The following is a 15,681-nucleotide window of genomic DNA, read 5'->3' as shown; positions in this document are numbered from 1 at the left end:
GCTCAATGTTTACATTTAAACTAATTATATTTCTTTTTTATTGATAAATAGTTATTCTTCCGCGTGTGAAGGGTCTTCGTGTCCAAATCAAAATGGCAGCGCCCATGGATGAAGACGACGTTGACATTATCGACGATGAGCATTTAAATGCTATGCTTGTATTCCCTCCAGATGTACAACAAGCGATCGAACAAGTTAGTAAATATCGGAAACTACATTGCCTTTCATCAAGATGTTTTTTGGGTTGCGATAGCTTGCTGATTGTGTTATGAATAAATGTAATACCTGCATCCATTTCAATTTGATTAGGCCTACTGTGCATTGTTAATGGGGGGGGGGGGGCGTATTAAAAAAAGGCAGTGTATATTTTGCCGGAGACGGCAAACCTTTAGTAAACGTTAGTTTGCCGGATATGCACTGAACATGCGCAGTTACTGTTTTTTTGTACTTAAACATTTTCCGGTGACAAGTTTTAGTCTGGCTCCATGCCAAAATTATCGTTGTTACCTCGTATTCACAAGATGGGATTCAGACCATTTTATAATTTCGGACTTTATTTCCCTTTTAAAAAAAATCCTCCAGAGCCACAAATCTGAAAAAGAAAATGTAATACTCTGCAAAAAATGTTTGAGACATGTTAAAATAATAAAAGAAGAATATTCTTATTTATTTGGGGATGAGAAAAAAACCTTAAAAATGTGGTGCGGTCGGAATCGAACGCGAGTCATCCCGCTCACTAGAGCCTTTGCTTAACCATTACCTGATTACACCAAACGTGGTACACAACTTTTAGTGGGAATTTAATACATCTTATAATTCAGCCCTATTTTAAAGAGTACAGCGCCCTCTGTTGATATGGATTGCCGCCGGCAAACCTTTAGTAATCGTTAGTTTGCCGTCATTACATCCGGCAAAATATCCTCTATCTTAAAAAAATTTATAAAGTGGGGCAGTTATTGGTCGGTTTCTGGTTAAGAAAACTTGTAGTATTCCAACGTTACTTTTTTATGTTAAGATAGTTGAAATGTGTCGACAAACACAATATCGTTAAATTTTGTCATGGCTAAATTGTGTAAAAATGATTCCAATGAATTGTTACAAAAAATGCGTACAAAAAAATGCTTTAAAAACTGTAATACAGACATTACATAATTGTTAATCAACAAAGGGATGCCATATATTATTTCTGGTTAAGTCAAGCATATATGTCATTGTTAAATGTAAAGTAAAGCATTTTTGGACGAAAGAGGTTTTAGGGTCATTGTGTTTAAATGGTGATATATAGGCCTACTGTCATTGACTTTGAACGGATTGAGCAATTTAAGTAATTTTTTTGATCTAAAAGCAGTTTATGAAATTGGCTTTCCAGTCATTGTTATTTTTGATGCTACAAATTTTTTTAAATATGAAACAATAAAATATTTTTGGGAGTTTGGGTTCCGCTTGACTCACCCTGTATAGCCACGTTTACGGGTCTAATGTAAAGTATGATTGTGCATATTAACAGCATCGTTTTCCTTTGTTACGTGCTCAGGTGCTTCCTTCCAATGATCCACTCGACAGACCAGACTTCAATGCTGTTGAGTATATCAACAACCTGTTTCCAACTGAGCAATCCCTAGCGAACATTGATGATGTCATCAACAGGATGAGGCTAAAGATCCATCGTCTTGATGACAACATCCGCGGTGTGGTTCGGGGACAGACAAATGCTGGTCAAGATGGACGACAGGTGACCCATTGAATCAGAAGAAATTCTTATGAAATTCTTATAATCTTTGATTGATCATAGCAAGGAGCAGACTGGGACCTTGAGTCCAGAAAAAACATGCAAAACAAAATCAGGTTAACTGTACTCACTCTTTAGCTTACAAAATTCTCCAAAATGTTCATGAGGCAAAGACAATATCCTCAGTATTTCACCAGCCAAGTTTGAAGTCTCAATTCCATTTTTAAAGGAGACTTTTCTTCAACATTTTGCACCTGAGAGTGAAGCCAAGTGATTTCAATTTGAAGCCTAAGACTAGACTGGTACATGTCCAACTTTTTTGAGAAGATTGACCCTTCAGTCGTCTGGTAGCATGACCATAATGTGTAGAGATACAGACTAGGTACCAGATGTTTCTTTTGACACAGTTGATTGATGCAGTACTAAAGGGATGTTGGACTGGTTGTTTCGTGTGCCAGTCTATTTTCTTGTAATTGCATGTTGTACATGTACTACTTTGGGAGTCTCATACACAGTATTGAGAGTCCCTTATGTTCGGACTGAGCAAGGGCATGATTGGTGGATTAGTACTATTGCCTGATCGTACAGAAATGTATTTGCACAATTGGCAGATCCTGTAGGAAATCTCAGACTTAACTTGCTTTTTTCAAAGTTACCTGAGCCGTCAATTAGAAAGAAAAGGTGATTGACCAATGGCAGCAAGATCAACCAGTAGCGCAGTGCAATTGACTGATAGCGTAGCACGATGTGGCAATAACCAGATCCACTGATTGAACCCAATGTATATTATCTGGAATTAATATTATTATTGTTCCCATTACTTCAAATTAATCTTTCGGTACAAAGTTTATGGGAATTGGTGTAAATGTGAATTAGTAAAGATACTGTGCTATTGCATACAAAACCACCCCCAAAAAAAGAATTATAAGATGGAATGAAAGAAAAAAAAGAGAGAATTTATTACATTGTTGTTGATTTTGTAGAAATGGTTAAAAAAAACTATTACACACTTATTTTAGAAAGGTAGCCATATTATAACTTTTATAATCTCATATCTGATATAACATATTAGGCATTTTCAGGCATGATAATTATCACTCAGTTGCTGAATTTTAAGAGGAATGTGAACTGACTGTTGTTGATTTGTGTTTGACTGAAAGGCGCTATCTGAGGCACAGAAGGCCATCCAGGAACTGTTCAAGAGAATCAAAGACATCAAGGAGAAGGCTGAAAAGTCAGAACAGATGGTAAAGACAATTGACATTTCCCGTATTTCTTCCATAAATTTCCAGGTGATGGTGCAGTTTAGGGCCCTAAAGGCAATGAAATTCCACTTTGAGGTTGTTGGGCTTGCCTAAATAGCTGGCGATGTTAAAAACCAACAGGATTGTTGGTTTATATAAAGGGCATCAAACCTTCTAGTATACATATATAGACTGGTGATGAAGTCACTAATGCACCTCTATGCGCATCGAGGGACTGTGAGTGACCAGAAGAGGGTCCTATCCCAATAGGACCCTCTTTTGGTCATTTACAAGACCGAGGGGGGCATACATGTAGACGTGCACTATTGACCGAATTAGAAATGTATGTCAGTCCATATGTGTTTTAAAACACACCTCTGCCCAAAATACAAAATAAGAAAAGAACTTTTGAGCTTTTATAATTGAACTGTTTTAACTCAACAATTAACTCATAAGCAATTCAACAATAAGCAATTCAACAATTAAAAAAATGCTTTTAGTTTGCATAGATTCAGTTTTTGAATATAGGAATATTAACCACACATCCAGAAAAGTTGTAGTTTACAGTTTTTGGTTGCTATTCACATCATGATGAGAAAGAAAGTTCACAGGTTTCAGAGGAGATGGCGCTAGTTTATTCTGAACGTTCTCCTCTTTTGGTATAATGAGGGTGCTGTTACCAGTGAAAAAATAGTCTATTAAGCAGCATTTTCTGCTTACCACCTCCATTAAGTTAGCATTGTTTACATAGAGTTTCCTGAACTTAGGGTTGTGATTGGTTTGTTTGATTGGTAGGTCAAGGAGATCACACGAGACATCAAACAGCTGGATCACGCTAAGAGACACCTGACGTCGTCAATCACCACCCTGAACCACCTGCATATGCTGGTGGGTGGCGTGGACTCACTGGAGTAAGTTATTCATCACCTGGTTTGATGGAATTTAGTGACTGACCGGTGTTAATTTAAATGTTTGGGCTATGCCCGCCACACACATGTGTTATAAGCACTGTATAGTCATTGATGTCCGGAGGCTTGCAAGGAATATTCACAAGCCAACTCAAGCAGGACTTGAACCCCGACCTCCTACTAGTGAGTGCACACATCTTAAACACCTGACCACGAATTGCCTTGTACTCGTACTCATGACAAAGTACTCATACTCACACTGGTACTCATGGAAATGTACTCGACTACAATACTGCTTCTTTTTCAATTTTTCGAATTGTTGATAAGTTGTAATTATTAAGTAAAATTCATCAGCAGCCTTTATGATTTTCCCCCATCCAAATGGAAACAATTATTGAAATTTGAAACCAATCCGCTTGTCATTTGTTCCCCCTTCCCTTCCTTGATTGTCACTTCCAGAGAGAGCACACTCAACTCAGTGACGCTAAATCACCCTTGAGGATTGTTTTATGCAAACATGTGTTATGCGACTCATTTATTTTTGTCCTTTTTTTCCAGATCCCTGACAAGACGTAGACAGTACGGCGAAGTAGCTAACCTCTTACAAGGTGTCATCAATGTCATGGAACACTTCCAGAAATACATGAGTATTCCACAAATAAGACAACTCGCTGACAAGTAAGACTGATTCTAAAGACTACATTTGTAAATCACCTTTTAGCTCTGAAATTGTGGAACAGTTACAGACTCTTATGGGTTATTTTTCTTCAAAAAGACTTCTGTTTCACTTCTTTTTCTTTTCTGATTTCCAACAGAGTGAAGAAAATCCAGTCAGAATTAGGCACTCAGATCCTTGCTGATTTTGAGGATGCATTCACAACACAAGGAGGCAAGGTAAACCATATCAAAATATAAACCACGGTTAGTTTGCAAATGTAGGATCAATGTTTCTTCATCGGGACATTGAAAGAGACGCATTCTGTTACTTGATTCTGTTCTTTTTCCTACAGTTACTAAGCAACCAGTCACAACTTGCTGAAGCCTGCTTAGTCGTCAATGTGCTGGATCCCAAAGTCAAGTAAGATTTTTCTATCATTCATAATTTTTTCACAATACAAATCATGAGGAAGTGTATGGCATTTAGTTCACACAACATTTATTCTGAATATTCACAAAGCCATAACGTCTTCGCATGGGCTTTAGAGGTCGTCAGCAGTGTGTTCAAATGTCCCTCTCAGTGGTCTCGCCCAACTCTCCCTTCGTAACCATTGAGGGGGTACTTGTACATGAAGTCCATACAGCAATAGGTCTACAATCAATGAAGCTTTATCGACAGTCAAGTTTGTGTCACCTTAAGTTTGCTCAATATAAGTTTTTAATTTTCCACTTTCAGGAGAGACCTACTCAAGTTCTTCGTCAAGCTGCAACTCCAGGAGTACGTGGTGCTCTTCGGCGAGAACCAAGACGTGGCCTGGCTAGACAAGATCGACCGACGCTACGCCTGGCTCAAGAGGGCACTGGTCGAATGCGAGGAGAAGTTTGGCCGCATGTTCCCACGCGACTGGGACATTGAAGAACGGATATGTGTGGAGTTCTGCAATATCACAAGGTAAAAGCCTTTGAGGGGAAAGAAATTTTAATAGGCCTGAAACATTGTGACAGTTTTTTTTACGTGTACACTTTCTTATGGGAGTCAGGTGAAGATGAGAGACTCCGAGCTGCCATAAGAAAGTAAAGTCTGTCCCGAGCCAATGTGGCTCATCAGGCCGGCGTTCATATCCGGTTTCAGTAGCATGAAACGACTGAGAATATTTCTACTCCCCCTGGATGGGATGCTAGTCCATCGCAGGATTACTCCCCAGCTAATGCTGGTACCCATTTATACTCCTGGGTGGAGAGAGGCAAGTGGGGGTGAAGTGGCTTGCCCAAGGACACAACAGATGATCAGCAGCTGGACCCTCTGATCATGAGTCCCGAACACTAACCACTAGGCCACACTCCCCTATAAGAAAGCCATAAGAAAGCACATGTAAATGAAGCTTGACATTACTATTGGAATTAAATGAAATATATAACTTTTAGATACAAAAATTTAAATTTTGTAAGGAGGAAAATAAATTGACTATGTCATCACATCCTGTTTGGCTTTATCAGGTCTGAACTGAGTAAGATCATGCAGAACCGCTCCTCAGAAATCGACGTCAAACTCCTACTCTTTGCCATCAAGCGAACCACGACCTTTGAAACCTTGGTTGCCAAGAGGTACAGGGGGGCCACCCTCAGACCCCCCGGCGGGGAGGAGGGGCCATCCCCCTACCCTCCTGCCAAGATTGACTCCCCTGAGATGCCTACTAACCCCTTTGAGACTGATGAGAGCACAGAGCAACCAGTCGAAATAAAGGTCAAGTATTTCTTAATTTTTAATTCTTTCTGGTAATTAACCCTCCTAGTGGGAAGTCAGTATTCAGAGCATTTAAAACCCTGCAGTTCAGTTTCAGGTGAAGGGATATGAATTTTGCAATTTTTTTTCACCACTTGGGAAGCAATAAGATACTGATAAAAAAAGGTGAGACAAACATTTGTCAATTCGAGAACGCACATTTTTCGCAGTTGTGTTACGTATGCACAGCACGAGTTGAGGATTTGAAAAGAGAATCGGTAATGATTTGTAAGCTAGCTGATCAGGGGTAATAATTTAATACCTTCAACATATTCATTTGATGAGTACATAAAACCAGTGATTTCTGAGTCTTTATTTTTGTATTTTTTTTTCCAACCTTGACAGACCGTTCTGAAACCCAAGCCGTCGCCATTCCAAGGAATTATCAGCAAGTGCTTTGAGCCACATCTTCACATTTACATCGAATCTCAAGACAGGTAAGAAATATAGTCCTCATTCTACCCAACGAAGAGCCTGTATTTTCTCATTTGTTTGAACAAAAAAAGATCGCAAAGGTTGTCATATATGACCAATTTGTAAAATCACCTTAATTTTAAAGAATCACGTTGATCAAATACAAAATTCTGTTATGCAACTCCTTTTGAAAAAAAACAAGGACTTTTCGAAGAGTTTTTGGTGTTAAACTTTCATACTTGTTTTGAAATCTCATGAAATTTGTCTTTTAAATTGTGTACCCTCAAAAAATAATAGTTGAAGACTAAAGTAACATTTGCTTGTTTGACTACTTGTGAAATGTTGTGTTATTTAAGTAAATCTTTTACAAAAGTATAGATCAATAGCGCTCATTGCTTGGTGGAATTGAAACTGACTTTGAAATTGGTTTTCCATCTCTAACAAACACCATCCTGTGCAAAAAAATGACTCTTCCTAGCTGTCAATCAAATAGGGTGCATTGACCAATCAGATCACAGCTGATGTCATGTCACACACCATGATGGCATTAGTCTGGTGCTGCTGCTTTAAAAAAAAACATGTGTAGGCAATAAGTCAAGACTCCATGCGAACAGCTAAAGTGGATTTTTCCCATCGCGTTACCACTACAGCTTTTACTACAAACATTTTAGTCATTCTGAACCAATTGAATAGAAATTTGTTTACTCTGGGAATAACTTCACTACGCCTGCGTTTTCTGGGAATAACTTCACTACGCCTGCGTTTTCTTGGGTTTTTTTTTTCTTCTTTTAGATATCTCTCCGAGCTAATCCAGCAGTTCGTGGCTGATTTCCACTCCCACGGCCCTCCTCGTATGGAATCAGACGAGAGCGGCGCGATCCTCCCAAGCAGCGCCGATCTCTTCGTCGCTTACAAGAACTGTATGGTGCAGTGCTCCAACCTGAGCACCGGTACCCCGCTACTGTCCCTGACTGCTACATTCCAGAAGTACCTGAGGGAGTATGCGAACCGGTTGCTGACCAACAACTTGCCAAAGTGAGCTGATGGGAGGGGCGGGGCAAGACTTGGTCTTGTTTAGGAGGGGGTGTAAAGGTCTTCTTTTTTTCTGAACTGCAAGAACATTGGCTAAAAAAGGTTATGTACCTGGTCAAAGTAGCTCACTCCCCCCCCCCCCCCCAAAAAAAAAACCCCACCAATTACATTTTGACCATATTACAGTTTCATCTTTGACATTACATTTCATCCGAAAATTTGTTTTCCTTGATATTTTGTCAGTTTTTGAAGATTAAAATCTGTATGAATTAAAGGAGCACATCCCTCTTTTGTAGCTAGACAATGTAGCCAGGCAATTCTTGTACCTTTTTTGGGAATGAAAATTTGTGCACAGACTTTAATACAAATAGAAAATACATTTAGGGGTTAATTTTAATACTTTGTGTACTAATCATGCAAACTTTTACTTATCAAAAACATTTTTTTTTGAGCTAAAATGCGAGGGGATGTGTATTGATTGCTATGGGCTAGTTCTCTGATTATTTTTAGTCAGAACATAACTTTTGACAAGGTAGGTACATGTAGGTATTGAATTCTGGGGGTGATTTTTATGACAATTCTGTCTCTCAGTGTCTTTAACTTTGCCAAATCAGTGACGTTCCTACTCGCTCAAAAAGTAGGCTATGACAAGCACATCAAAATTAGGAATTACTTCATATTGCTCCCAGGTTACAATAGATATTTCTTAAAACTCTGTCATTTTCAATTGTATGATTCTAATTGGAAATATTTTCACCTCCCAAACTCATCATCATCAAAATCATCCCTCTTTATGGACATCTTTTCCCATCCAACAAATTTTCCAAAACCACAATCGGCCGCTTAATTTCCCCCTACCGCAAACCCACCACATATAGCCTTTACGCCCGTCACAGGTCTCAATCGGTACAGGGCAGTAGTACCTCCGGAGCCATGGGGATCAACATCTCGGCGTTGCTGAAGGAAGGATTGAAGGATAGTACACCAGAGATCACAAAGTTTACTAAGGAAGAACAGTACTTGGTCTGCAGTATCCTGTGCACGGCAGAGTATTGTCTGGACACAACTTCACAGGTAGGACGTTTGTTTATTGCCGATTATTTGGATTGTGTTCTGAATCTTTCTTTTGTTTTGTTGCGTGGCAGACTTTGACAAAGCACAAGATGCATGGTAATATACCCCCCCCCCCCCCAGTCGTCAACACTTCACAACCCTGCCGGTGTTTCAGAATAATTTTTGCTAATAGTGTAGCGTCCACACTTCAAATTCCTTTGAGGCTATCTTCTGTGGAGTAAGGATAACACTTCAAATCCCTGCACAATTCTTGTGTGTGGTTAAGCTCACGGCAAGCAGGCAGATATAGTCACGCTTCACTGCTCTCCACAGTGCTGTTTTTGGTGCAGTGACTCTCTGTGTGACACAGTTACTTTAACACTTCATATCCCTTCGCCTCAAACTGACCTGCAGGGTGATCAATGGTTTTACATGTTGTTCTGATACTTGACTTCCCACCAGAAAGGTTTTTATACAGATGAAATCGAAGATATGAAGTGCCTCCATGTTGTTGAAGCATTTTGGGGGGTTTGCCAATTGTTCTTATTTCCATTGTTTTTTGCTGGCTTCCCTATTTGTTATGATATTGCCTTGTTTGGTTTTTCAAATTCTTTTTTCTTTTTGCGTGACGATGTTCAGATGATTTTATTCACCGTATTAGTCCTCACATCCAGCTTATTAGCTGATGAAATGCAGAAAATAAAGTGCATGAAGAATTCACAATAGTAAAAGCAATATTACATTGAAACTTTTGTATTATTATTATTATTATTGCAGTTAGAGGAAAAGCTGAAACAAAAGGTGGACCCGACGCTATTGGACAAGATCAAGCTGAATAGTGAAATGGACGTCTTTCATGGGTATGAAGATTGCCCTTGAAATACATTCAGTGTACCAACTACGTGACATGTTGACTTGTTCTCCCTTAAGGGAGTAAACCCTATTGGTCACAGGAACATTGAGTGTCTGTGTGACGTGCATGTGAGTGTGGCACACATGCAGTCCGACAGGGATAAGGTCTCAATAGGGACTGCCCATGATGTTGTAATCAAGTCCATCACAAGACAAGTCACATGTCAGGCCACAGGCAACAGGGGATGAACAATGACAAAGGAATGTCTTTGATTAGAGTTGGCTTTAGAATGGGTTACTTGTGATGACTTGTGATGACTTGTGATTGCCTTGTGATTGACTTGTGATGACTTGTGATTTACTTGTAATGGACTAATGATGACTTGTCACGACTTGTGATTGACTTATGATCGACTTGTGATTGACTTATGATTGACTTGTGATTGACTTATGATGGACTTGTAATTGACTTATGATCGACTTGTGATTGACTTATGATTGACTCGTGATTGACTTGTGATCGACCTGTGATTGACTTGTGATGACTTGTGATACTTGTGATAGCTCGATAACAAGTTGGATTTGAATCGAGCACAACTAACAAAAAGCAAACAAAACACCACTGACTGCCCTTACCTGATGTCAACCAAAGTTGATCGACATTGTTACAGCTTAATTGACATGATTGTTTTGTTTGATATCCAACAGTGTGATTGCTAACTGCATCCAACTATTAGTGCAAGATTTAGAGTCAGCATGCGACCCAGCCCTCACTGCTATGAACAAAGTAAGATTATCATTCCTTCGTAAACTGCACTACAGAAAAATGCTAAGTAAATTTACATGCTAAGCAGAGAGTCGGCTGTGATCCAGTTATGAACAGTACATGTTAAATTATTGGCGGTAGTCCACCATTTTTGAGCCAGTCTCCTGACGACAGACAGAGTATACTGTCCCGAACTTTGAGTTATCCCGGTTCTTTTCCAGTGTTGTAGTACTCGTACTCGGTACTCGTACTCGAGTGCTACTCGAGTACTTTTTTTGGAGTACTTGTACTCGTACTCGAATGTCAAAGTACTCGTACTCGAAATGACAGTACTCGTACTCGATCATCAAAGTACTCGTACTCGAATAGCAGTACTATTTTATTGATACTTTTAGTTGGAAATGGTTGATTGTCTTGCAGAGAAATCACAGTTTCCAATTTTTTCTCTGTGCACGTCCGAACAAACAGATGTAACAGCTAGCCATGAGTGGGTCTGTATATCGGTCTGACTGGGCCTGGGCCAATTACGCACAATAAACCATTTGCCGTATCGTCATATTTGGAAATAGAAGTACTCGTACTCTGAATACAAGTACTCGTGCTCGGAGACCTGTACCTGTACTGGGAAGTACTCGTACTCGTACTCGGTAACCTAAGTACTCGGCAGTACTCTGTACTCGGAAAAAAAGTACTCGACTACAACACTGTTCTTTCCAGAACCTCACAAACTCACAGAGATTTGTTCTGTGGCGCAACTCAATCAAAGAAATTTTTTTTGTCTCAATGTATTGATAAGGTGAACTGGGCAGCGATAGAGACGGTAGGGGATCAGAGTAGCTACGTCACTGCCATCACCACTCACATCAAGCAGACCTTACCGACGATCAGGGACAACCTAGCATCGGCCAGGAAATACTTCACACAATTCTGCATCAAGTTTGCCAAGTCAGTATCCTGGGAAAAGTATTGCACTAGAACAAACAGGAGAAGAAGGGGACATTTTTCACTTGGTAGTTTTTACATGAAGTAGGAAGCACATAATTTCCCTGATATATCAATCAGTTGGATTATACAGATATTTTGTAGGTGCAAAAAGGTTTGTTGTTCCTATAAAATTACATCATGTAAGATCCAGTTAAAAGGCCAATATACTCAAAAGTAGCTTTGGCAATTTAAGAGTCATTTTGTTGAGTTAATTGGGTCACGTTAATATAGATGGGAGGTTTCAAATACTTGTACTTTTAGTTCTGAACTCTTTTGCTTGTCAAATATAAATGTACCTTTGGAGTTGATTCTCGTTTGAAGTGAAAATAGTCCTAACGTTTTTTGGGGCTTCACTTCTTTACAGAACTTTGGTTTGAATTTGCTTAGCTTATTAATATTTTGTTTTCATAATTCAATCCACATTTTCATCATTATTGAGCAGTTTTCTGCAGGTTGTAAGGCTGTGTCAGAATGACTTGGCTATGGCTAAGTACACATGCGCCTATGGAAGCGATTGAAGCCCCTTCCCATAGACATGTGTGTTACTCCAAGTCACAGCCAATAATTTTGACGCAGTCTTAACTTCTCTGATAATGATTTGTATTGCAGCTCATTCATTCCGCGCTTCGTCAGTCACATGTGCAAGTGTAAGCCAATCAGCACGGTCGGTGCAGAGCAGCTTCTGCTAGACACACACTCCTTGAAGACAGTGCTCCTAGACCTGCCGTCCATCGGTTCTAAAGTCTCTAGGAAGGCTCCTGCTAGGTGAGTCGGGGTACAAGACCATAACAAAATCACAGCCATAGATCAAGGCTCCGATACCTACTGTCCATCAAGCTCCGTCAATCGGTTCCAAAGGGTCTAGGAAGGCTCCCGCCAGGTGGGTCAGGATACTAGACTATCCAAATTGTCAGCCATCTTGGGTCTAGTAGCTCTTTTTCATGGGTTCCAAAGTCTAGGAAGGCTCCTGCTAGGTGAGTCTGGGTACCAGACCATATACACTGGCAGCCATCCTGAGATCCAGAATGAGACTCATGTGCAATATTGGCTGGTGCCTGTGTTATTGATGTGTCAGGAACAATGACCCAAATGAACACGGACTGTTTCACTTGCAATCCTCCTTTACATGCTAAGCTGGAAGCCATTTTCCTCTAGTGTTTATATTTATGGTAGCTCAATGTGTCTTTTTTCCACCAGCTACACAAAGATCGTCGTGAAGGGAATGACCAAGGCAGAAATGATACTCAAGGTAATAATTCCACGTTTCTTCACCCAATTCTTTGTTTTTTTATTTACCCATCAACCTATATTCTCATAAACACTACACAACACCATCCCTAAACATGAAATCAGTACTCGTTTTCTATTTCTAAACCTAAAAAACTGGACTTCTACCACAAGCATTCCCTCAGTGGTTACAAAGGGAGAGTTGGGGGAGACCACTGGGAGGGACATTTGAAGGCATTGCTGACAGTGCATGATGCTCTCGCTAAGATGCTGTATGAGTTTGTTTCTGCATTCAGTAGGGGACGTTAAACAATAGAGGACAATGGGGTCCACAATTCCCGAAAGGTCCCCAATTGACGATCATGTACAAAACATATGGGAGGTCTTCATAAAAAGTTAGCACAAACAAACTTGGACAATAGGGGGTCCACAATTGCAGGTAAAGACACACTTGTCTGGGTTTGTGCACGTTCAGTACCAAACAAGTCATGCACACTATGTGCTATACATGTACATGCATGGTCCAGTACACACATACGGTAGTGTGTCTCTCCCACTGGGCTTTCAAAGGTTGTCAGACAGCGCCACCTACTGAGCCAATACTTTATCATATTTGCAGTTGACAAGTATGATTAGAACAGTGAACTTATTCATTGTAACAACTGCCTAATTTTTGTGATTTTTTTTTCTTTTCAGGTGGTTATGTCTCCAGCGGACCCGCCACAATCCTTCGTAGACAATTACATCAAACTCATTGCTGACAGGGACACGGCAAACTTCCAGAAAGTTCTGGACATGAAGGTCAGTCATAACCTCATTTTCAGTATGGAAGTGATCATAGGTTGCAGATTTGATTAAAAGGCCATTTTAGCGATTTTTGATAAGAATTATTGTTAATCATAAATGGACTGAAATTACATGTAATGTATTTTTACATTCCGTAGCAGAGGGCATACAAGCAAAACAAGTAGAATGTTTATAGAGACAAGTTGTTTAAGTTGTTGTTTATGTTGTTGTTTTACTTCTTTGTATCAATTGCAGAGTTTAAAGCGGAGCGATCAGAACACCATGCTGGAGTTATTCAGAACCAGAGTACCAAGAGCCGAGGGGCAAACCAGCTCACCGTCAGCCCACCAAGAACAGGAGGGGAGCAGGATACGAAGACTGGAGAAACTGATCAAGAGAAGATAATACAGGGACACATACGGTGATACACACACAAGGGGACAGTGTCAGACAGACCTAGGGGAATCAGTAACCCAAGGGATATGAAGATTAGAAACACTTATCAAGAGAAGATAATACAGGGACACATACAGTGATACACACACAGGGGGACAGTGTCAGACAGATCTCCGGGAATTGGTAACCCAAGGGATATGAAGATCAGAAAACTGATCAAGAGAAGATAGAACAGTGACAGTAGAACATAACCACCCTTCTCCGTTGGAACCCCTCAGTCTCCTGACAATGGGCAGAGCATGCTGTCCAAAATGTTGAGTTTCCCCGATTTCCTACAGAATCTCACAAACTCACAAAAGAGATGTTTTACATGGTACAACTATAAATGTAATCTTATAGTTATCTTTACCATGCAAACATTCAATCCTTATGACTGCAAAAATTTATCGAGGGAAGTTAGAACTGTGATAGATATGCTGACGGACACACAGAGGGACAGTGTGAGAGAAAGATTGGGAAAGCCACGGAAGGGTTCTGTAGCGATATCACCACCAGCCTGATAAGATCTTGGCTACAACTCATCATGCTGGTTAGCAGCCAATTGTTCCAGCAAATATAGGTTCGTACATTGGTTTTTACAGAAAGTTTAATTGCAAGCCAGTCACAGCAATTTGACACTTTTTGGTGACATACTTTTGCTAACAAATTCTGCAAGTTCTAGGAAACTCTTCCCACAAAAACAGGAACGATCCTGTAGGATAAATGTATTCGTAGAAAGTAATAATGTCAAATAGAATCCTTTGTATCTGACGTCACATGTGAGGACAGCTGGGCCCAATTTCATAGAGCTGCTTAAGCAGAAAATTTGCTTAAGCACGAAAAAAACATTGCTTAGTAAAATTAGGTTACCGGCCAAAACTCCATGTGATGTACATTGCTTGTGACTGGTATTTAGCTGTTGTTTACTTAGCATAACAATCGCATGGAGTTTGGCCGGTAACCTGATTTTATTAAGCAAGACGTTTTTGTGCTTGAGCAAATTTTGTGCTTAAGCAGCTCTATGAAATTGGCCCCTGGTCTTGTATCTGTGATACACATGAATGGACGCATTGTAATATCATTTATCCTCACTGACTGGCAGCTATAGCACCACGAAAGGGGTCTAGTATTAGGGATTAATTTTTTAAGATTTTCATTTTTGAGAAGCAAAGAACAATGGAATGTAAATATTCAGTCCACGTGGAAGAGGTCACAGTCATAAGCAAAAGGTCAAATTGGTGAAAAGGGGGAAAATAACTGGCAAAATCATTCATGTGTAAATGGTGTTGGGGCCTAGTGTATTGTGTATATAGTTCCAGTTGAAATTAAATTAAATTTATTGTAAGTTTATCTATTAGGTACACATATAGTGCTCATCAAATACTTGTACTTGACTTATGATATAGAATGGTATAAAATTGTCTTAAAATGGTCATAGCCAGAAGTTATGTACACTGTATGGTGTAGAATGGAAAGTCTTGACATGTGTTGTATTGAATCATGTGCAAATAAATGACACATTTAAGAATACATAATTTGCTGTTGTGTGCTATTTCATTTTCACATGGACGTGGGTCATTTGGTCGCTGTGTGACATAAAATTGGGCTCATCTGATCTTTGAAGCTTTACCCCTTGTTAACTTCATCTGACATACTACTTTCACCGATTCATTAGGTTAGAGCTATTTACTCCCTACCTCAAGTATAAATCAAATTAGGTTTTGCCCTTCACCGACGTTTAAACACTGTATACTCAGTGTGTTACCTCCCGATTGAAAGTTTAAAAAAATCACTCGGGTGGGACTCAAACC

General features: G+C 39.7%; 1 protein-coding gene across 2 annotated transcripts; it reads left to right on the top strand.

Annotated features, from left to right (window-relative positions):
* Positions 1–57: 57 nt before the first annotated feature.
* On the top strand, positions 58–14,634 carry LOC119730545 (vacuolar protein sorting-associated protein 53 homolog). Of its 2 annotated transcripts, none has more exons than XM_038203519.1 (19): positions 58–194; positions 1,535–1,732; positions 2,890–2,976; positions 3,769–3,884; positions 4,440–4,559; positions 4,697–4,775; positions 4,892–4,959; positions 5,275–5,490; positions 6,036–6,282; positions 6,667–6,758; positions 7,528–7,770; positions 8,646–8,841; positions 9,598–9,680; positions 10,381–10,459; positions 11,235–11,383; positions 12,032–12,187; positions 12,620–12,671; positions 13,346–13,450; positions 13,691–14,634. In XM_038203519.1, exons 1-19 carry the CDS (start codon positions 93–95, stop codon positions 13,838–13,840), a joined length of 2,538 nt encoding a protein of 845 aa, XP_038059447.1. In that variant the 5' UTR covers positions 58–92; the 3' UTR covers positions 13,841–14,634. The 2 variants fall into 2 exon arrangements, with proteins under 2 accessions (XP_038059447.1, XP_038059448.1); XM_038203520.1 differs by having other exon boundaries at positions 8,664–8,841; positions 13,691–14,633.
* Positions 14,635–15,681: the final 1,047 nt, after the last annotated feature.

This window comes from Patiria miniata, unplaced genomic scaffold (genome assembly GCF_015706575.1).
Source record: "Patiria miniata isolate m_02_andy unplaced genomic scaffold, ASM1570657v1 HiC_scaffold_22, whole genome shotgun sequence".
Classification (NCBI taxonomy): Eukaryota; Metazoa; Echinodermata; class Asteroidea; order Valvatida; family Asterinidae; genus Patiria; species Patiria miniata.
Note: the sequence above shows the minus strand (reverse complement) of the source record. Positions and strands in the feature narration are given on the sequence as shown.